Consider the following 24,686-nt stretch of genomic DNA (forward strand, 5'->3'; position numbering starts at 1 on the left):
TTTGCAGATAATAGTTATTGCAGACAAGAGAGTTCATTTATCAGAACTTCTGAACCTCTATTTATGTGTCATTAATAAAGATCTCATAGTACTTCTTAATTTTTAGCCTGCCATTTCCACAAACACGAAGCTTCGATCGCTGAAATAAACAAATATAAACTTCCATCTATTCTGGAATAATAGTAGTTAAAGCAGATACAAAGTAATGGAACAATAGATGTCCAAATGAGTTACAGTTCTAAAATTACGCAGATACTGATTTAGATCATATATTTAGAAAACAAAATGAACTGGAAAACTAGCTACAAACATTTTCACAATAGGTCAGGATTCCATTCGCCAGAGAGTTTACTCCGCAAGTTAATCCATCTCATTAATAGCAAAAAAACATATATGTGAAACAATAGCGAGTTTACGAAAACATTGTCAAACCACATTTTCCATTACAGAAGCAATCAACCCATAACTCTCTGTTGCTGAATGCGGGCCAAACGCAGCTTTTTCGCTTTAACCTCCAAATACATTTTTCAACTCAAAGAACATAAACAAATTCTCCGTTTCAGATTTTGTATAAAGTGACGCTGGAATATAAGGATTTCTCCTGCCTCTAATACCGCATTACGTCTGCTTTATTATGCATTCGATAGAATTTGAATGAAACGAACAAGAACTGCGCACGGGTTATGAAACAATGGAGTTGTAAATCAGCAGTGGAACTTTCCCAGTTCCTACCCCGCCGTGAATGGATCTAGATTAATTCTGAGAAAAGACAGGAATTCGAACTCTGTTTATGTCGAAAGGATCCGGATTTCTCTAGTGGGCTACTGTCGAAGAATAACTAACGCAAAGGTTTTGAAAATTCTGAATGTCAAGTTTGTGTACTCCTGTGTTAGAAATCAAATTAACCTTCAAAAGAGTAGTGTTCAATTCAGTGACATAAGTTTTCGAACTTAGGATTATTTTGGGAAGGAGAATTAAATAAAATGCTAATCTTAATTAAATATATTATTGCTGTTAGGATTAATCAAAATGTTAATTATTGTGTTAAATATCCAATACAAATATTATTCAGAATTCTTCGAGGTTTATATATTGCTATATTCATGAATGACAACCAACAGAATTCAGAAATTACGAAATTTAGATGTAGCGTTATCTGTTTTTTATTTAACATTTTAACATGAAATATTCTTGCATGCAAGTAGGTCAGTAAACTGGAATCGTTTGATAAAAAAGTATGGGATCAATATTATGAATTCACTTTAAATGCTAAAAGATATAAGTTGATTTTGTTTTAATTAATTACTTTAATTTAGTTAAGCCACGTTTTCTAAGTTCCATTAGGGCTATATTTTGGAAGCAAGAAATTTTCAATCGATATCAAAGAACGACGTCCACACCGAAGCCAGAAATTCTCTTTTCACACTGTACAAGCGAGAGGACATCTGATCCAAATGCATTTAACATGTACCAGTAATCATAAACTCACCAAATATTTAATAACCTTCCCTCTAAAACTGACTACCCCCCCCTCTCCCCGATTCATAATGGTACTTTATAACTCCCTAAAACATTCATTTGATTCTAGTGCTGAAAACAAATAGGTAAATAAGAAATCTTTAGAAAAAATAGGCTGAAGTATTCTTGTTAAATTATTTTTACTAATTTAAATGAATTTAGGGTCATATTTTATTTACCGTAATTGCACAGAAAACCCAACAATATTGCAACGATATCTTCTAAATATTGTATAGCATTCAAAATATCGTGTATATATGGAGATAATAACGATATCGTGGATATATGGCGCAATTTCTTTTGGTTGATAGTTTAAGCATTCACATAATATTCGTCAGCTCTCAAGTAAATGCGGCTGACCTTCGCTGTTCTGCGGCATTTGGATGAAATACGAAAAAGGTTGGATATGAGGAAATGTTAAAGTTGTCTGTACATTTCTACCTCACTGCAAATATACTTGTCTGCAAGAAATTGAGGCTAGTTACCTTCTCCTGGTAAACAGAATACACTTGTCTATAAAAGGTGCACGCTTATTAAATTACATAATATTTTGAAATATTAATCATTTTTTTTTCAATGCTAAGATATTGTTAAAAATTGTAATATTGGTCCCCTGCATAAATAGTTTCAAAGAAGAAAAAAAATAAATAACTCCAACAGAATGCTAAATAGATGCTGAGTCAATGACCTTCGGAAATCGTGACAATTCGACGTTTTTGGAGACTTTTTTTTTAAAGTGACTCCTCCATATAGGATTTTCTGTATTTCAACTTTTCCACGTTCTTTTAGTTTTCTAATTAAAGTTTTTTCAGTCAAGTGTATAATCTGCTTATCTCAAGTTTGGCATTATTATTTTTGTACTTTCTTCAGTTCTTTTTCTGCAATTTATATCATTTTTTTTAATTTAATAAACAAAGTATTACCACGTAACGATGACAATCTTTTGATTTTTGCTTTAATTTTTCCAACTCAAAAATAAAAGATATATAGTGCTTGAAATAACAAGCTATTCAAACGAAATTTAGTTTAATCATTAGTTTGAAAAAGCTAGTCAAATGGAAATGTTATTCTTTTACTATTTCCCAAAAGCTCACTTTTTATTTTTTTTTTAATTTTCTTTCAAGGCATAATAATTCTTTTTCCATTCTAATTTCTTGTCTAGTAAATTATTTACTCTTTTTTTTAGTATGTCATTTTTTTTAATTGTTGCATATAACTAGATGTTCCTTGCTTTAAACTTTTTATAGTGACTAGCAAAATCAGTACAGGTGCAAAATATTGTCAAATCATGGATCTCGCATCCTATCGTGAATCAAACTTTTTCGAATTTTTTTCGTAATTCTTGTATATATATCAAGAATTGTATCACGTTTATTTGTCAATTACAATCACATCTCATGACTGTCAGTATTTGAATTGTTAGGTCATCTACTTCTTTGTTTTAGCCTCGACTCTTTGAAAATATCTGTTGCTGTAAATATATCAATAAAAGTAATAGCAATTTATGCATTTTTTATTTTTAAATAAAATTGCTAGGAGAACAATTTTTATATGAAACCCGGAACTCATGCTTGTTCTTATTCTACACACACCCGGAAAAATTTTCATACAGGGTTTTAAAATTTTTAGAGTATGAATGTAGCTATAGTTTCTGTCAGTTTGCATGAGGACATGTCTGTTCAAAACAGAAGAAACCAGGTAAATACTAAAAAATAAAAGGATAAACATTCTCAATATTTCAGGGATTTTTTTTTCTTCTGAAGGAAAATTTCCTTTCCCAAAACAAAAATGTTAATAATTCTCAATATTGTGCGCGAACTAATTATATTTCTTGCTTGTTTACAGAATTCTGTTTCGAACAGATGAAGCATGACGTTAGATTATGCTTTTAAGTACAAAGATGTGAACAATTCGTTTCCCTTCGATTTAGACGCTGAGGTAAGAGCTTTTATTCATAGCAAATTTCTTAATTGCTGTCTTCATCTTGTTTGTGTTTCAGTAGACAAAGATTTTATTTAAACGAAAACTGTAAATTATTTAACTGTAAATTTGCTCAAATAATCCAAGTGTAAGGGATATAAGGGGTAAGAAATTAATTTGGATGCTTTTATAGAACAAAGAAACAGTCATTATTTTTGTAAATTTCTGGTTCGCTAATAAAATATTAATTTAAGTGTATAATTTGTTAAGCAAAAAAAAATTAACCAAGTTCAATCCGTTGCTTTACAAATAGTTTATAAGGTAATAATTAATGCTGCAGGCAAGAAATGTTAGAATTTTTTCTATAATACATTGCAAAAGCATGTTTTAAGAAAATATATATTTTCGATATATTTATTTTTGCATGATCATGTAAATTAAAGTACCTGTCTGCAAACTCTAGAAAAAAAAATTCTAGCTGAATGGGTTTTGAAGAATTTATCCATAAGTCTTTACAATTTAAACAAATACCAATTAATTTCTAACGCTAAAAGATTGATAATTGACTATCATAAATACAATTTATGTCAGAGGATATTCTTTTATAGTTTATGTTCTTTTTCAGACCATTGAATTTTATGAGTTATACATATATTTTCGATTTTCGTATATTTATTCAGTATATTTACTTTGATAGTCATAAAATATTGTAGATAATCATATTCTTTTCCTTTAAATTACCATTATGAACAATAAGAAGAAAGAATTTGATGAGTTTACATAATTAAAAATGTTTATAAGCATATCAAATTATATTACACTCTGCTCAGAAAAACAAAAGATTTCTCAGAATAATTCCTATTATTGAATTATAGCAATCATTCAATAATAACATTACATTGTAATATGTTATTATTGAATCTCTATGGGCTTCCTAACATTACATTGTAATAGATAAATTAAGATAGTAAATTTCATAAATATAATTTCAAGTAAGTTGGTGTTTAAATTTCTTCTGCAGTGCACAGAAATCCATGATTTGAATGCGAGTATGCAATGTCTCTTCGCAACCACTGTAGAAGACTGCGTAGAGATCATAGAATACCTTGATTATAACTACTATATATTTTGTACCCTTACTGTAAACAGAATCACTTTAGCGACTACTTCACTCGTAAGTATATTCTTTGCTCATGTATTTAAACATTATATGATTAACCAAGCACTAAAATGAACATAAAAATGTATGTGAAATATAATGTGTGTGTGTGTGTGTGTGTGTGTGTGTGTGTGTGTGTGTGTGTGTGTGTGTGTGTGTGTGTGTGTGTGTGTGTGTGTGTGTGTGTGTGTGTGTGTGTGTGTGTGTGTGTGTGTGTGTGTGTGTCAGTTATAAAAGCTTTTCGTTTGATTCAGTTAAATACTAAAACGAAACATCAATATTTTTCCTCCTTTTTTTACTTTTACCAAAATTTTCCAATTTTAATAATGGTTTTAATGAACTTTTGTAATTAAATTGAGAAATAAAATTGCTTTTCAGTAAATAAAAAAGATGTTAAAATATTAATGCGAGAATTATTTAACCATTAACTTTTCTTGGGGTTTTTTCCCATTATTATTGTAATTAGTTGAAACATTTGAATTAAATACTTTAAAATGTCTCAATTTGAATCTTTTTATACAATTGACAGTATTTATTATGTGGGAAGGAGGACAAAGAATTAAGATAGTATAGTAAATATTTATTATTCAAATCTTTCACTTTCTTATGAAGATTTCGGTGAAGTGTTAAACCTTAAAAATCCAAAGTTAACTAACAAATTGTTTAATGTGAACAATTCGGAGTAATTTATATCAATAAGCATTAAATATTATCTTTATTTCTACCAATAATAAAAAAAAATTACATGTATGTACGTGCGCAGACGAGTGTGTGTTTCTGTGTGATATGCTCTTCGAAGTAATTTTTTAAATCTGAACTTGAATTTTAATTAATTACAAATTAAGCGAAATTTTACAATTTTTCCACAATAATTCTCGAATATTTTATTTCAAAAATTTATTTTTATATCATTTAATATTTAAAAATTGTCTCTTGGATTATACCAATTTAATTGTCATGTAAATTTTTCTAGAAATGCGGCAATTTTTAAAAAATATTTTTAGCATAACGTTGTTAGTCTGATGTTTAAGCTAATTTCCTCGTTCCATTAAATATTTAATCGGGTGATTTTATCCTGTTGTTAAAATCTAAAGAAGAAGGGTTCTGTTTAATATCTGTGTTGTTATATCTATTGCAATTTGAATAAAAGAAGAAAATTACTGTACCTTGAATGTTAGAAAATAAAGGAATCGAACAGTTGCATTTTTAATAGCACTACGTATCACGGAACTTGACTCCATTAAAAACATTTATATTCACAATGTATAGAACATGTATGAAGTATTAAAATTACTAATTGATGCCTGTCAGAATTTGATGCCTAAAAATATTTTCTTGAAAGAATCTCGATGTTGCATGAGAGATTTAATAACACTAGCAATATTCCCATCGAATCAGTTGGTAGTCAAAGGCTACTATTATTTAATAAAATTATTACAAGGAAAGTTAAGTGACAATGAAGTTACAATGTTAAGATTATTATTAAGTTACAATGAAAAGTTAATTCCTATATAGATATATATAGAAATTATTCTTTCATTGTTACTTAAATGAAAGTGCACCTGATTTATATATCTATATTATTATATAGATAATACATATCATCTACACCTATATTATTTACTGTATTGAAACACATTGCAACACTTACTAATTTTTATATAATTTACTAATAGATTATCATTAAACTCAAATTTAGAGGTGTTAATTGTAATAAAAATTTCAAAAAAATGTTACCGATTGTAGAAATCGTGTCAATTTTTTAAATGCAGTTTAGAAGCATGCTTAATACTGCCTCGAAATCAAACAGTCGGCAAAATAATATCATATACTGATACTGAACTGTAAACTGATGTATTGCACTATTATTCCTATTCAGAAACGAATGCTCTGTTTAACATCCTGTTCAGGCTCTGAATCCTTGAATTTTGGTTTGATGAAGTAAAAATTAAAAGGATTTATTAATTTTTCAGATAATATGGCTAGCAATGCTGTTTATTGCCTTGGGTGTCACATCAAATTATTTGTAAGTATAATATTATATTATTTTTTCTGCTATTTTACTTTTCTCAAATAACAGTAATGTCTCACAATTATTGCCAGAATTCACATCCAAAAAAATAAGAAATGTTGCCTATATAAAATAAAAAAATCATTTATTATTTGATTAAATTAATTCATTTTAATCGAATAATAAAAATTAATGGTTGCCCAATATTCAGGTTTATTATTTTCTTAACTTAAATTAAGAAATGTGAATTTAATTAAAAGAAAAATTGTAAATAAAGAGTGCGATTGCATTAAATTTCGCATTGAGTGCGATTTTATAAATGAAAAACGCACCTTAACATCTCTTTACTATTAAAAATTCCGTTGGTTATTTCTACACTATACAGTGATACTGTGGTGAATTAACTCCATGAGAGGGCGCTCTGCATTTTTCCGATGATAGCCATCAGCCAGAGTTCAGATTTCAGCAGAGAAGAGAGATTGATGTCAGCCGAGAAGACTGAGACCGGAATTCGAAAAGATATGATCCTCTGAAACAGGCTGAAACTGGAATTCTTGGGTAGAAGAATTCATCTGCAAATGCCCAATGTACCAGGCGTAGGTGGAAAAGATCCTTTGAACATCAACTGTCCACATTCATATAATATAAATTTCTCCTTCATCATTGAATTCTTCACTTGTAAAAATCATCATAATCATCCTTTGTTGAAGCTATGAAATGCATGAGTTTGAGCTGGCCACCCATCATCAGGAATGTCCCGGGCGTCATACTAATAAGATACAGCCCTTTACCTTTGAAGTATGAAATATAAAATCTTACTTCATTTATTATATTGTTTAAACTCTTACAAAGACACTGGTTTCGAATTTAAATCAACATTTAAAAGAGTTTTTCTTTTCCTTAAAATGCAGTAATCTTTTGACACCAAATAAGTAATAAATAGACTTCTTAGTATTTAATAAAAACAAAAGAGGCAGATCCAATTCTTTTTCTTTTGTGTCTAATGAATTTATACACCCATCATTTTTGTTTCATAAAGAAAAATAAATTTTTCTGACGCCAGAGAATTAAAGTCAAATATGACGAAGAAAGTAAATTTACACTCTGCTTTTGACGCCAATTATTCCAGCTTTACCGTTATGAGAAGTCTGATATGACAAAGTGTAAACAAGAAAATTATTTACTGGCAAACATCTTATATAGCAGCCTTTTAGGAAAATAAATCTGCAAAAACATTTTTTTTAAATTTATTCTTCATAATTTGTTTTTATAAGACATAGATATCGATAGTTTTGTTTATTGCAATTGAATATGTGATAACTGAAAGAAATGTAAATTTAAAAGCTTAAATCAATAAAAGAGAAATGATACATTACTCGTTAGAAAAGTAGGATATAAATAAAATGTTTGCTGTTTAGTTCTAGTCTAGACCAATTATTAAAAATTGATTGAAATATTGTTTTCGTAAATGTGAAAAATACAGCGAATGAATGAACTTCCTGTAGTGAGCATATACCTTAAATTGTTAGGCTTACGGATCATCGACTTCCGTCAAATATTTCATTTTCTATAAATTAGCAAAAAAATATTAAAAAATAAGATAAAAACTGTGTTTGCAATCTCTATAGAAAATAGTGCTAAAATAATTCAGTGGTATGAAACGAATCGATTATGACTATAAATATGATTATGTAATTGGTTAATTTATCTTCCTCTGAATAATAAATAAGTTCGAAAATGCGAGAAAAGTTGTACGAGTATTTTTGAGGAAACTTCCTGGTCTTATTTTCAAACCCAGTTTTTTAAATATCAAAATGTCATCATTCTCGAATATTCTTCGTCAAGTATGAATATTTCCTGTTTAAATTTAAAGCAGTTTGTTTTTCTTCGAATATTTTTGTTTGTGTGTTTGTTTTTACTTCTTGCCTTTTAGAAAGATTTTCAAATTTGAGCAGAAAATGCTTTTTAATGTTGATAATTTTATCCTTAATCAGAAATTCAGAATTTTAAGCCGTTTTAAGGTGCCTAAGTCACAGTGTGGATTACCTTGACAATATCAATATCTCAGAACTGAACGGAATCTTAATGAAGAACTATGATCCAGCATTTTTCAAATGATTTTTGTATTAATGTTTGATTACCGCAATCATGCAGCTGTTCAGTATGTGTTCTTGCTTTCAAATTATAATATAAATATTTCAAAAATAAGGAATTTACAATAATTTTTTTAGTTCTGTGTCGCCATTTTTATTGTTAAGTAATTTGTGTAGGATCAAAATGAGTAAATGGAAACAGTTATAATACTGTGCTGGTGATGCCTTAGTACTTTATTAAGGAAGAAAAAGAAAAACACTTCTTTTTTGCTGTTTTATCTTATAACATTTGTTAAACTGCGAATGCATTTTTTTAAAAAGGAGAAAACAATGCTTTTATAAATCCCACTTTTCATTCTCTACATCGGTTATATACAAGGCAATTTCATATTTATAGAATTTTTTTTTTTTTTTTTTTTTTTGGATCTGTGGAATCTAAAAGTTGCAAGGAAGTTTCAGTTTTTGTTTTTGGATTTTCTTCTGAGAAAAATCATGCGCTTTTATGTATTTTTTTATTTTCCTACGTTTTGGATTTATTGTTATCAATTACGCTCATAATTTTTATCATTCGTAAGGCGAAACAGAAAACAGGTATTCAGTGCTATAAAAATCTTATATCTGAGATCATCGTAGTGTTTAGCTCCAACAATAATGTTTATTCTTTTATATAATGAAATTGCATTTAAAGATTCTTCCATGAAATCTGCATACATATTACTTTCCATATTGCCGCATTGAAAAAAAGCAGTCGACTCTCCCTGATCGAATGGTCATAGCACCGTATCTTAATCAAGAGATCGTAAGTTCGAATCCCACTAGAGACAATGCGATTTACAGTCTGTGTGAATATTTATTTCCTTGATTTTATGTTTTCCTTTATTTCATGTTCCAGGAGATTCTGGACATTTCTTTAGTTTACCAGACAAGTGTTCTGGACTTTTCTTACTGTCTCCAGAAAAGTATTCTGGAACTTTCCCTGCTAGTATAAAAGCAGAAGATCTGTCAGTCACTGTGTTCTCAGTTCAGAGTTGAGTTAATAAATTGGTTTAGCTCTACTTCTTGTGTGTGTCATTGAGTTCCGCCCTAAAGAACATACGTGACAATATATATAAATTGCTTGTTGGTAGTAATTTAAAGACATTTGGCGTGAAGTATCCAAAAAAATTTTGACGAGAAAGAATAAAATATGGAGGTGATGGAGAAATCTGAAGTTGGTAATTTCGACACTTTTTCCCAAGAGATGAAGGCTATGGAGAAAGTAATTTATCCTAAATCATCTATGGCTAACTTTCCAACGATTATGTATAATTTGATCGATAATATTGATACTGATATAATTAAATAAAAAGAAAAATCATTATTCTTTCATCTGCAGGAATTGATAGAATTTCACGGTATTAAACTGAATGTGACAGTTTTGAGAAGCATTATTTTTCCTAAATCAAAATATGTTCTGGTGAACAGGGATTAGTTTGCGATTTTCGAAAGTTAGATAAAACTGGACTCTCAGATACTATCACTGAAGAAGATAATGGAGAAAAAAACGTTTTTTTTTTTGTTGTTGTTGTTGTTGTTAAGGTTTTTTTTTTTTTTTTTTTTTGATGGTTTATATGCCTAAAAATTTGGTTGAATAATGTATTGAGTGCCATAATTTAAATTATATTTTTTAGTACTAAAAAAATAAGTTAATAGTTTTTACTAATTTTAATGTGTTACTTATAAATTTCTCATTTCATTAATTTTAATGTGAGCTCATAAATACCTCCTCCTAATGAGTCTCATTTAATCATTTCTGTTTTCATCAATGTCCATTTCTCATTTTTTTTAGACAAAATTGCTAATCAAATGCTTATGAACTGCCTCAAATTAAATGCATCAAATTTTATGATAGTTAATATACATACTCCCTGAGACAGAAGTTTTTTTATTGAAAAGCGATAAAAAAGTGATATTTAATGGTACATCGGTACATCCAGCAGATACATTTTAAGACAATATATTGTATCTTCCCAACATTTTGAATATATCCTCTTAAATTTTTTACCAGGATCAAAAGTAGAATTAAATATTTCCAATTACTCCATAGTTTCTGATGTAAGAAAGCACAGCAATAAGTAGGAAAATATTTGTTAGTAAGACTGGTTAATTAATAAATTACTTTGGAAAAAATACCGCTTCTTAGTGCTACAAAACATAATCATGCACTCATAAAAAAATATGGTCTTTTCCACCATCTCATTCTATCAATCTAATTTGGATAATATGATAATATTTGCAAACATGGTTCTCAATTACCCAAATTAACCTCACTTTTCTTACTCAGAATTCAGTATTCAGAAAAAATTAAGTCAATGATAAAAATACACAAAATTTGTTTTCAGATTTTTGAGTTATTTATCAAATTTATGAAAATGTTTAGTAAAAGGATTATTTTCTATTTGAGTATCCATATTTTAAGTCGATTTGAACTTGCATGTATTTGAACAAATGTATATGTAAATTTATTTTTCTGTTTTCTTTCCAGTTTATGTCCTGCTTTATTTACCATTTCGAACCATTTGGGTTTATCTCAGAATGTGGCCGTATCCTTCCTGTCTGTAAATTTTAAGCATAGTTAAAAATACTTATCAAAAATATTTTATTTAATTTTGATTTTATGTTTTTTGTCCATCATTTTAATCATATGAATGGTCAATCATTTAAATTATTCATTTTATGTTAACGATTAATATACACAATAAATTTAATATATACGTTTTAAATTACAGATCTAAAAACAAACAAATAATATAGAGTTTAGTTCTTTATTTCTATTTTTATTCTTTAGCTATCGAGTTTAGTTCTTTATTTCTATTTTTATTCTTTAGCTATCGAGTTTAGTTCTTTATTTCTATTTTCTATTAAGAAAAACTTTATTTGACTCACCTTTTATAGGTTAGGCTTAAAATAGGTTTAAACCTATTTCAAATATAGGCATAAACGTGGAATAGAATTATTTAAATAATTATGCTCAGCTTTTTAGTCTTATATGTGTGAAATTTTATAATCGATTTAAAACAAACTTCTTAATGGCCTACATTCAATGACATAATTTATACCGAACAGACAAGTTAATGTTGCATTACCAGGTTTGAGCAGTGTTTAAAGTTTCAAGACTAAATTATAGGGAAGTTAGTTTAAATCCGATAGTAAAATTTCTACAGAAAAAACAAATAAACAGACAGACAAGAAAGAGATTTAATAAAAACGTGTTAAAATGATTGCGTCTGTAGGCAGGATAAAACAAATTAATTCGTTAAACCTTCGTAAGTCATGTAAACGCGCAAAACTTTCACATTATCTTTGAAACTTCTGTTTCAATCAACGCGAGAGATATTACTGAGATGAGTTTAAAATAATTTCAATTAATTCCAAAGCACTGAAGCAAAAGAATAAATCTAAAGTATTTTAATACCTTTAAAATATATGGAGTAAAAATTATTTTGATAACATTTTGAAAAAAATATATTTTTCATCAATTTTTTTATGCATTTTTATACAGTATTTTTCCTACATTCATTTTGTTATTTAAAAAAAAATCAGATGTATTTTATTATGTTCAAACCTGCTGCTCCCAATCTCCCAACAGTGTCTCAATCAAAAGTTCAGTAGAAAAACTTTTCAATACAAATAAGAGAGTATTTACCTTATCCCTCTCCTTACATTCGTTTTCAATGTATTTATATTCATGAAATGGGTCGCATTAGTCAAATAGCGAATTCTCGACTTCGGCAACAAAGGGATTCGAGCTCAGTTCATCCAAAAGCTTATGATAAAAGCAATAAGAGTCTGCTGTAAATTCATTGGGTCCAAGTTCTGAAGTTTGGAGTAAGTTCTTATTTCTCTTATCTGATTGCCATTCAAATTTACAAGATTCATCCAAAAAATCACTTCTGCTGAACTTCAAGCCGAAATCTGATTAACATGAAGTAAATCCTTTCTTAACCATCAATAAAAATGAAGTTTTTCAATCAATTTGATAAATATTCTTATCTTTACACCACACCACACCACACCTCCGTTTCTATGTAGGTTTCCTTGCTTTATGCCATATTCAGAAGAAAATCGTATGCAGTTATAAATCCTTAACACAAAATAGGGTGTGACATTGCTCGCCTTTGGTAATGGTTCACCAGATATCTTTTCTTCTGCAGCTGGTCTACAGAAGGCTTCAGCGGAATTGGCCATCGCCAGTCTTGTTGGTAAGTCCTAAAGCTTTTCCCCATTAAGTTTGAATTTTAAAACTGCGTAATGCAGAGCGTATACTCGTTTATTTAATGATGCGTTATTTTTGAAATTTATTAAAAAACAATTATACAATATAGGTTTTGACACCAATAAAATTTTATGAAAATCCAGCCGTTGCTTATAAGATGCATATGTTTTTTCATCTGTATTTAATTCTTTTTCTCTGTAAAATGAATGGAAGATATATTTCCAGTTTTTAGTGTTAGCATGTAGTTATTTGATAATAGATTCGAACCTTTGAGTGATATTTATGCTCATCATACCTATTTAGAATAGAATTTTCGATCCTTTGTAAATAAATGTATATTTTATTTTTTCATGCATTCGATTTTACATTTTTCACCGCCATTAACAATACCTTGCACTCTCTGGATGGCTTACGTCGGTATACGAAATAAATATTTTCCACATTTACATAAACAGTGTATACTCTGTTTAAAAAGAAAAGGACGCATCTTTTCCAAAATTAATACAATTAATTGAATGAAGGTAGGAAATACTTCTAAAAGACAACGATTAGAGTAGTATATTCCAGTGTGAGATTTACCATGCATGTAAACTGCATGTCTAGCTTCAATAATTCTATGTATTTTTTTAATATATGTATGTAGTTTTCTATATATTTTAATAATTCTATGTATTATGTTCTATATAGTTTGAATCATTTCTATGTATTATATATGAAAATATTCTTAATTAATGAAATTAAAAGTCGTAAAAGAAATGTTCTGTGTTTGATATAGAATAACGGATAAAATATTCAGAAGCATGGAAATAGCGTAAAGATTGGATATTTGAATATCAAAGATAGCGGCTAAAAAAAGAAAAAAATTAAGAATAGAAACTAAAACTATTCACTTGAAAGTAGTCTTCATAGATATAAAACTTTTATTCAAATTATTTGGAAAATTTTGCTTGTATTCCTAGAAGAATAATTAATACTGACCAGATCGATGATGCAAGTAATGCGCAATGCAGAGAATGCATTGAGTTTATGTAAGCGAATTGTTCTCCCTATATGTTTTGTGTGAAAATGAGCTTGAATGATTAATACAGGCGTATCCAAAAGCTACTTGGAAATCCCCATAATTGCAGTCTTACTAACGAATGTCTCATAACTCGACAACAAAACTGAAAGTTATTTCCTGTGGTTGATTTTCCTTCTGAGTCTTCAATGATATCCCTAAACGTTTCAAAACTTTAACTGTTGCTTTGTTATTTCTTTCATTACTCCGCCATGCAGTCTAGAAATCAATGAATATTTTACATCTGTTTTTTTAACTGACGATATATTTTTTTAATCATGAATGTTTCTTATCTATATTATTTTTAACCTTCTTCCTTTATTAATATCATTTGTCTTCGATCCTGGGTTATGACAACGTAGTGTTAGCTTCGGGATCGGAAGTAAGGTTGAGAGTTTGAGATCAAATTCTAATTAAAAAAATCACTAGGGATGAAAATTTGGTGCAACTTAAATTGTAGAAGATAACTAGCATGCATGTAATAGCTCAAAATGTCGGCATCACATGTAACGACGATTTAAAATTATGAGATCTAATTAAAAAAGTAAAAAAGTCCTCGTACAGATTTGAAACTACGCGGTAAATTATGCATTCAATGCAACTCTAATAAATGCAAGCTTAATCTGAGACATTCAAGGCAGAAAATATATTGACATTCCTTTTTTATTACAATATTTTCAGCCAGAAGTGAATCAAAATTACTCATTGAAAATTTTACAAATTTTTTACTTCGAAGAGCAAGTTATATTCAAGTCAGAATCAGTCGATAATTTTGCTTACAATTTTCATAATTTGATCAGTTATTTCTATTCCACAAACTATTTGCATTTTTATTAGACGTTTTTACTGCCTCATGTACAAAGCATTTAAAAAGCAAGTACTATATTCGACTTTAAATATTTGATGAAGTTTCGCCCTTTACACTTCGAGTCCGAAAATTCATTTTTGAATTTATGTTTCTTTTTTAGTCTGTTGAACTATGTATAGACAAAAGTCGACAGAAAAAGACGCAATAAACTAGAAAGTTGAAATTTAATATATTGGTTTATTGACATTGTAGCAGATTTGTATCGAATTCTGAATAATATCCATTAACAGGAAGTCTGCTCGATTGCCCTCCGTGTCCCAGTGAAAGTACTAAATAAAAAATATAAAGAATTATAAGGTAAAATTTGTCAAACAGATTTTCTAACCTAATCATACTTTGACTTCAATAAAATACCCGGAAGTGAAATTAATTATTCAATATGCTTCACATTGCTTCGAATCTAAATCAAAACTAAACAGTGTAAGATTATAAAAAACATGAGTGGGAGTTTTTTTATTTAACAATCTATATCAGAAATCGATTATTACCTTATGAGGGTGATGACTTTCCTAGAGTTTTTTTTTTTTCGTATATAGAAATAGAGCGAAATTATTAAAACACTATTCATAGTACTTTCATCTTTCTCCTGGTTATAAAAAAAAAACCCATAAATGCACAATGGGCAGATTACATTTTCGTTTGTCCGGAAAAATCTTTTCATATTTTGTAATTCAAAATAGCTTTAGTAAGCCTGATATCAGCATTCTGGACGATAATAGGCAACTTAATTCATAAAAAAAAACCTACTCTCTTTTACTAGCGAAAAAGAATTCCAAAGAAAAAACGAATTCCATTAAGACCTTCTCGAGCCCTCATATTACCAAAGATTCCATTCCAACGTCTTCAACTTTATAATAATAGCATTTATCAACCCAGAGTTATTGAATTTTTGGAAATGTCAGTTTAAACTGCAAATTGGATAATAAATACTGATTTTATTCTAAAAAGGACTTTAAAATATAATAGTCATCGTTATGATTCCTAGACGTGGTAGAAAGTATTTGTTTCGTAATTCTTCGTGAAGCATATTTAGTGAAACGGAAAAACAGAAGCGTTAATGTCGCAATAAGTAACGTTTGGATTTATTTATATGATTGTAGCAAAGGATTTATTTATATGATTGTAGCAAAGGATTTATTTATTTCAGTCACAAAGAATAAAAAGTTTTTTGATACATATGTTTTAAAGAAATAATAAGTACTTTTGCTATATTCTTATTTATTAATAAGCTAAAAAAGAAATAAATAATAAGATTAAAAGTTTTATAAAAGCCGGGGGTTTTTTATTGTAAGTATTTATTATTTTAGCAGATTATTATTATTTAGTTATTCGTATTTATCATTATATATTATAATTATTTAGTATACTATTTATTATTCTATATTATTTCATAATTTATATTAGTATATATTATATTTAATATATTATTATTATTAGTGTTTATTATTTTATTATAAGTGCAACAGACAATCGAAACCATTTTTTATTGGAAAAATAAGATACTACCGAACAAAATCATAAAAGCGAAAAGTCCTGTTAAAAATTTTCTAAGCAAATTCGAATTTTAATCGAATTTATGTTTTTAATTATTCAAAAAGTTGGAGAACTTTTTTTCTTGTGATATTCATCGCTGTTTAATTTCATTATAATGCTATTTACAACATCGCAGGATTTTTCAATTTCATAATGACTTACACACTTCTGATAAAAAGACTGTTTTCAAAATTATTCTTAGTTACCCCGTATTAATTAATTAAAAATCTGAACAGTAATAATAGTTAAAATCTGAAAAATAAAAATAAAAAGATACTTAAAAGAAATTTCCATTATTATTTTCTACTTTTCATACATTTCGTAATATGTTATTATAAATATTATGCAAATTTGGTTCTATTTTTTCAATATTATATTGCTACAATTTTGCAATCAAAATTTGATTTAAATTGTTCAATCAATTTAACGTCCTTTAATAATAAATGAACGATGCTGCTAAAGTGCTGTAGATATAAATTTTATCTTACGCATGGAATCACACTTCATCAAGATTTTAAAAATATACCAATACATTTGTGACTTTGAAATGATGTTTTGTAGTGTTAGATATGAGAAATAAAAATACTTGTATTTATTTATTTCATAAACCTAGGTGCAGGTATGTTTGTAACTTCCGTTGTGGCCGGTTCCGTGTTCTTCACTCAGAATTTCACCCTCATGATTCGTCCTTTTTTACGAGACATCGGATTTTACATCATAGCCATCAGCTGGACATTTGCTCTCTTCTCCACTGGGACATCATATCTTTATCATGGCATTGGTGAGCTAATTCAGTTAATTCACTTAGATGTATCTTTTTAACCCAAGAGTGAAAACAGGGAACCATGATGATTGTACTATATTTGATACCATCAATATATATATATATATATATATATATATATATATATATATATATATATATATATATATATAATATAACCAATCAAAGTAAGAAATATTCTGAAAACGAAACTAAAATGAAAACGAAACGAAAGAGTTTTGAAATCGCAACTAGAAATTATTTCTTATTCATATTAAAACCAAAAATGGAACAGGAAAAACATCATAGTATGTAGAGAGCGCAAATGTAGCTACATCTAAAACACAAATGAATTGAGACAAAAGTAATAAAAATCAAGTTAATAAGAAAATTCAAATTAAACCAAATAAAAAAAGAATCCGGCCTGGAGACTTTTTCAAGGGTCACCCTCAAGCAGAGATTTAAAAAAAAGGGATTTTTTCTGTGAAGGAATGCAGACTAAAAAGTCAAATAATGATTCCTCGTGACCCGAAAATCCCTTGAAATTAGGCCCAAGAGATATACCATTTTAACAGAAAGGAAAATACAAAATAATAAATTAGAAGAATAAATCCACTAATAAGCAAAAATACAATAACAAAAATAACAATAAAACAAAAATACCATATAATAATATTCAAACCAGTAATGGAAAAACAAAAAGGAAAGCACATAACAGCCGCAGGCAAAGAAATTTTAAGCTATCGATTGTGATTGCCGCTTTTTTAACTCCCCCAAGCTAACGCATTTAAGGTAAAAAACAACTGTAGTGTCCCAGCGCATCTATTGAGTGATCTAATATGCAAGGAAAGTTCTGTTTTTATTTTAGGTAAAGGATTAATTCCAAGTCATATTTTTTTAATCAAGATTACTTCGATTTTCTTCAAAAATATTACACTTCTCGTTCATTTATATAAAAAGTTTCTTATTGTAAAATTAAAATATTTCTGAAACTTTCATTTATATAAAACTATCGGCATTTACATAAAACAGGAAAAAAGCCTCAGTTTGCTTTTTGAATCAAAATTTAATACATGTGAAGCATTACAAATAAAATATTCATGAACTTATATATTAAGGTACATAAATTTCTATTTCACTATTATATAGCATAATAATTATGGTGGTTAGTTTTCACCACCCTGGTGGACTGGGTAATTATACTGGGTTGAACTACTTCCTCTCATGATGGGGAGCGCTTCTTACAGGAATTAATGTACCATGCTCGGTACCCTAAGGATTCAGCAATAGTTAACACATCATTACTATTGAGGTGACCAGATTTCGTATACTTAAGGATGGAGCAAGTTTATTATTTTTGTAATTATACTGCGTAATAGCATCACCGGCAGAAGGGGGATTAACCCATTCTTAAACATACGAATTAAAAGCCCTTAGTATAATGGTTAATCTTCTTGGTGAACATAACGAAATGAAGGGTGAAATCGCATCCACTCCAATGACGGGGCGAACTTCAAACGTGAGAGATTGTACCGTAACCGGTTATGACTATTAAGACCCAAATAAAGTTCGCCTCTCAGTAATACTATGCCATCTATCATTCATTTCTCTGGATGCTTCTGCTAGTCAGAGGTATTTTAAGCTTATACCACATAATATTATTGATAAACGGACACGGCTACAGAAGCAACCCAAAATGTCTTGTTCACTAAGGGTTTTTTTTCCATTCTTGGAGTGGCAAACTAAAGTTCCAATTCCATTAAAAATTCACTGTATGCTTGGATTTAATGATGCCCATTAATTCATACAGATTAAAGGAACATTAGTTTATGTGGTGAGGAACTTAACTTACTTCAACTATATAAACAAAACATTCCATTGTGTAAAAAATGGAAAACAAATAAAAAAATATTGTTTATTATTGCCAGTGCTAAATTTGTTCATAAAAGAATCGTTTAAAAAGTCTCAAATCGCTATTTTGATTTCGCAAACCGTGTCGTAAGAATTTCAGTCCCACTTTAAAAATTGAAAATCTCATTGCGGATAGTTTGAAAAGTCATATTATATAACATTGATGTCAGATTTTATTCTCTATTCGGATTTTTAGACAAAGACCAATCATTTTTGTTAATCATAACTTAAATAATCGTAATAAAAATTTCTGGAAACCATCTTAGGATTCGTTGCCCTCTATTTTATGTACATCATCGTCGTCTTGGGAAGTCGTTTCATTTACTTAAACAGACAGAAACAAAAAGAGAAAGTAAAGGACCAGGAAAAGGATAATGAAAAAAAGGAACCAGAAGATAAAAAGAAAGAGAACAAAGAAGAAAATCCTGAAAGTAAGTAAAAAAATTCGACAACTGCAGGTAACCAAACGATTACCGACATTTTAAAATTAAACATTCGTATTTTCTACATTAACTGATAAAGACCTTCTGCTAAAATAAGAATATTATGAATTTTAATAGGTTAGGCATAATAATATTCATTGTGAGAGTAAGAACTACATAATCATTTATTATTCGTTAACTGAAAGATAATCTGTAGAATTCTAATTTTATTTAAAATTATCAACCTCAAAAAATAGAGTGATTCTTCATTATTTCTGAATACTAATATGGTATTGATAAATGTTTAATTTAGAAAACATGATTTCACTAAAAAAATTTAAGTAAAGTTTTTTAATTGAAAATTTTTTGAAATAAGAATGGAAAATTTATTTCACATGAGCTGTCCTGTTATCTGCCAATAACTATATGCATATGTGTTACTGAATATGTATATGTATATACTGCTTTTTGCAGTAACATTTGTCACTTGTAGTTTCACTTCAAGCAAATTAAATGATATGTAATAATTCCTGTATTCAAACTTTTAACAAAATAATTGATAAATGTCCTAGCTATATATCATTTATAGTTATTTAAGACATTAGATCATTATAATAATATACAAGTTATTTATTTTTAACATAAAGTTTACTAAACTAAATTTTAAAAATTGTCATTCATAAATCTCAAATTAAAAAATATATATTATTAAAAAAAGTATATTATTATTTATCTAAAAATTATTATGAATTATATTACTAACTTATCTTAATAATCATTAATACAAATTACATATCGTGTCATCTATTATTCAAAACGTCTATTATTAAAAAAAGAATGAATTGTTAATAAAAATTTCGTAGAATTTATGAATTTTACTCTAGTACCTTCTCAAAACTGGATATTTCCAATGCTCTTGGAGCTAAGAAAACTTTTGCAAGAATTTTCATAAAATTTGTAAATTATAGATTAAATTAATTGAATCGGTTGATTATAAATAACAAACTTCATTCTTAAATTAATACTTATCATCGATTGTTATATAGATTGCAAATTTAGATTTTATATTCATATCGGTGAGAATGCTTCATATTTAAAAGTTATTTGTTTGTTTTTCGTAAATTTCAGAACCTTCTGCAAATTCTGATGGCATAGTGGATAAAATAATGTATGACAATGACCCAGAAGCTACTGCAGTTGTTCTTAAAGGTAAAAAGATTCTTATTAATGCTACTTCTAACTAAATCTGTTCTTGTTAATTACACTAGGAACAAAAACAGAAATGAGCAGTTCTCATTGAAAACAACAAATGAGATTGAAAGATCATATGGCTTTGGTTTAAATTAAAACTCATTCTTTTTACCAATAAATTTGGTTTCGTAACAAAAATTAAACTTTGTTTCTTTTCGATTACTTTCTGTTCAATCATCAGTCATACGAGAATTAAATTTCTTCTGATTTTTTAATCAACCAGTAACTAACCATACAAGCACTTTTTATATATTCTTCATTGTGATCATTCAACTGAATTAATTATTTTTATACTAATAATCATTTAATTCTTGTAAGTATTTTTACAAATGGAAAACTTGCAATTTCTTAAGAAAGACAGATTTCTAGCCTAAGAAAACATATTGCAAAATTCACCGTATAGAGTGATATTGAAAGCCATTGTTTAAAGTTCTTCAACCAAAAAGATTAACAACTTTCAATAAAATTATGCTGAATATTGCAAACGATTCCTTCATGTCAATTCCTTTTCGCCAAACGATTCCTCCCTATGCTTTTCAACATTTTGTTTCCGAAAGACTGTTTTGTAAAGATTTAGATTCGTAATAAATGATACTTAATTGCGAGAAATGTTTTTTAATAAGAAAGGTTTATGAAATGGAATATTTTACTACTTTATTATCCTCCATTAGAATAATAATACATAATAATTATCATTTACCAATGATATAAATTGCATGCTTAAGTTAACTCGAGGAACCCATTATATTTTTCTTCAGACGTCGGTATTTAACTGTACATTCCAATAATAATATGAAAATAATAATATTTAATAGAATAATATTTATAAGAATAATTTCAGTAACTTAAATTCATAATTTTTATATCACAGTAAAATTTATTATATTCAGTGAAAAGGTATTTTTGTTATTTATGCAAACAAAGTACTTCAAAAATTTTGTTCTTTTAAAAGGCTTGTTTACGCTTAAAGAATTCCTTTTTAATTAAATGCGAACTTTCTTAGACAAATGAATTATTTTCTCAAGCATAAAAAAAAATTGTTTAAAAGACAGCAACATTTGACAAACTGCTTTTCAAAATTTGAAAAATGTGCATTTGTAAATATTAATATTTATTGAGCAATGACTTATCTATGAAATCAAAATAGATCTAAGGTCATTCGAAATATATCTGATAAATTAAAAAGATAAGTCAAAGTAAAAGTAAAGCCAAAGTGAATTAGTTTTGCATAGGAAAAAAATAAATGAAAATTACTACCCTGTTTATTAGGCTTAAAATGAGTTTCTGGACTCAAAATGAGAGAACACAAACCATGATTATTCCAATCAAAATTCTAGCGAAAGTTAAATGGAGTCGTTTATTTATTTTAATTTTACTTCAAAGATATATATATCTGTATTCAAATTTTCAAATGTCCCTTACAAACCGAAGTATGTAGATCCAATCTATTTATACTAGCATATTTGTTTTTTATGATAAATACCACAGTTTATTAATTACATTGAATGCATGAAAGTTATATTGCATATTATTTGTTATTGTTGTTTCTTACTAGCTTTTTATTTCGGTGGTTTCGAATGGGTTGATGGTGGACGGAGACTTTCCAAAGCGCACATTCGACTAGACGAGAGACGGAGATCTAGACAAAACAGCATTTTTTCTATTGATGGCAATCTTGCAAGTAATGTCAATGAGAAAAATGGTATCTATATATTTCTTCCGTCTTTAGTTTCAATTGGCAGACTAATCATTATTTGCTATTGACACCAACAGTATATCATCACCAAATAAGACGTATGCCATTACATCAAATAAGAAAACCTACAAATTTAATGTGTAAATCTTGATAATTTGCATTACGTTTTGGGGACTTTTTTGCTATATATCTTTAAGAAGAAAAATATAAAATAAATGCAGAATTTTGTTAAAATAAAAAAAAAATATTATAGAATATGTTTTTCTATTTTTAATAATATAAATTTGTTTCATTTTATTTATATATATCATTTCATAAAAAATTAGCTTATTACATTAAGGGACTTTTTTGATTTATATATGTATATTTTAATGAACAACTATCCAAAACGTTTAGGCAACAGAAAATATAATTTTCATAAAGCATGCAGACTTGAAAATGTTAATATAAAAAAAAATTATTTTGGTATGAACATATTTAAAGTCATGCAGGGACAAATAGATAATATCTTGTAGATCTATTGTCCCTTTCATAATTTCTACTCTGAAAATTTTCATGGACAGTAGTAATTCTTGACAACTTCTTTATTAGTTTTTAACCATCAGAGGCTGTGGAGATCTTCTCTGCAGATGATAAAAAAAAATATGGCATCCATTTTGATAAACTCGTGTTGATGGATAATTTTGAAGTTTTTGAAAAGATTCAGATAAAAATTTCATTTTGACCACCACAAAGTATTAAAACTCTGGATCCAATGTTATAACTCCAGGTCGAAAGTTGTTCTACAATTTTTATATATTTACACATATACTGACATATTTACCTTCCATCTGCCAAAATATTTGTAACTAGTAAAAGACGGACAGCAATAATATTTGTATGCCATTGAATTATTTTTTCCAAGACCAAATGCATGAGATATCACGCCATATAACAAATAATGCATCTATGCCATAACGTACTTACCTAATTGATGTTTTGTGGGTTTTGCTTTAAAATATCTAATAAATGCGTGATTGCAATTGAAGTTATGGTTTCAAAATGCTGAAAATTAAAAATAACTTTCAGAATGACTAGACATTTGTCATGAATACTTTTAAAGCAATAGAATTTTTTTAGAGAAGAAAGAAAACCTACTTCAATAATTTGTCTTTTAACTTTCTGCTTTTACTTGGACAGTATATTGAACATTTTTTTTGGAAAAATTGTAAATGTTTGCTTCAGCACTTTTTCTGTTTCACTATTCACATGATTCTTACAATATGACTGAAGCTAAAGTTTCTTACACTCAAAATGTCATTTTTACCTGGTAAACGTTTGCTTCTCTTTGATTGATAGCATATCTATGTTTAAATCATCACGATAATTTCCTCTTAAAGCAATTTTTTTCTTTTGTAAGCTGTCTTTATACCGATCCGATTTATCGGCAAATTTTGTAAGTAATATTTCCCCCCACCCCCACCCCGAAAAAAAAATGAATGCTGCAGCTTTGCAAGTCAGACTGATCGCTGGATATTAACTGCTCAAATTCTTCACTCTCAACTTATGTTTAAGAACATTTTCACTTCCGGGCTCTTTCTGAGACTAAGAGAACAATTCCCATTGTGGGCCCCATTTCCATAACAAAATCTTTTTCGTGTTATTCAAGAATTCAAAAATAAATAAAAACAAATGAAATATTGAATAAACGTAGCTAAAAGAAAAAGGAATTTCATTAAAAAAAAGCCTCGTTAACAAAAGCCATTTTAGCCTTTTAGCCATTATTTTTCTCTCAAACATATAATAGGATATAAAGGAATAAAACCCTGTGATAATTTTCGAGATTCTCTCTACATGGCTATATGTTCTAAATAATAGTAATATTTTCATCAACGTAATAAAATAGAAGCACTGCAGCCTGCGATAAATAGTTCATAAATTATTTATATGCAAATTAGGAAGTTGAATATTAATCTAAAACAAGCATATGGTATTTAAAATTGTTCATATTTAGATACAAATTCCAATAGGTGTTCATCGATTTTCAAGTTATGAAAAGCAAAAGCATTAAAAGATGGATATTAAACAACAAGGTCTTGATTTTGCTAACTAAAAATTCAATGTTTGAAACCAAAAATCTATGTTTGTGTAAATTTGGTGCATATTAAATTGATGTCAAATGTCAAATATCTTGAAGCTGGTTTGCCAGGGAAATGTGAAGATAAGAATGCCTCCTCAAGTGGCGCCTTC

The 24,686-nt window shown here is 28.1% G+C and overlaps 1 protein-coding gene across 5 annotated transcripts in view; it reads left to right on the forward strand.

Annotated features, from left to right (window-relative positions):
• LOC129963546 (mitochondrial sodium/calcium exchanger protein-like) overlaps positions 1–24,686 on the forward strand; it is a 79,409-nt gene that overhangs the window by 36,967 nt on the left and 17,756 nt on the right. For 4 of the 5 annotated variants that reach the window (XM_056077994.1, XM_056077992.1, XM_056077995.1 and 1 more), the window contains exons 2-10: positions 3,364–3,456; positions 4,460–4,612; positions 6,571–6,623; positions 11,226–11,283; positions 12,840–12,942; positions 17,028–17,195; positions 19,355–19,519; positions 20,639–20,719; positions 22,317–22,463. In XM_056077994.1, coding sequence (XP_055933969.1) covers positions 3,388–3,456; positions 4,460–4,612; positions 6,571–6,623; positions 11,226–11,283; positions 12,840–12,942; positions 17,028–17,195; positions 19,355–19,519; positions 20,639–20,719; positions 22,317–22,463 — 997 coding nt within the window. In that variant the 5' untranslated portion in view covers positions 3,364–3,387. Of the gene's footprint in view, positions 1–3,115; positions 3,217–3,363; positions 3,457–4,459; positions 4,613–6,570; positions 6,624–11,225; positions 11,284–12,839; positions 12,943–17,027; positions 17,196–19,354; positions 19,520–20,638; positions 20,720–22,316; positions 22,464–24,686 lie in introns of those variants that run through there. The other variant, XM_056077993.1, reaches the window with a different exon arrangement.

This window comes from Argiope bruennichi, chromosome 3 (genome assembly GCF_947563725.1).
Source record: "Argiope bruennichi chromosome 3, qqArgBrue1.1, whole genome shotgun sequence".
Classification (NCBI taxonomy): Eukaryota; Metazoa; Arthropoda; class Arachnida; order Araneae; family Araneidae; genus Argiope; species Argiope bruennichi.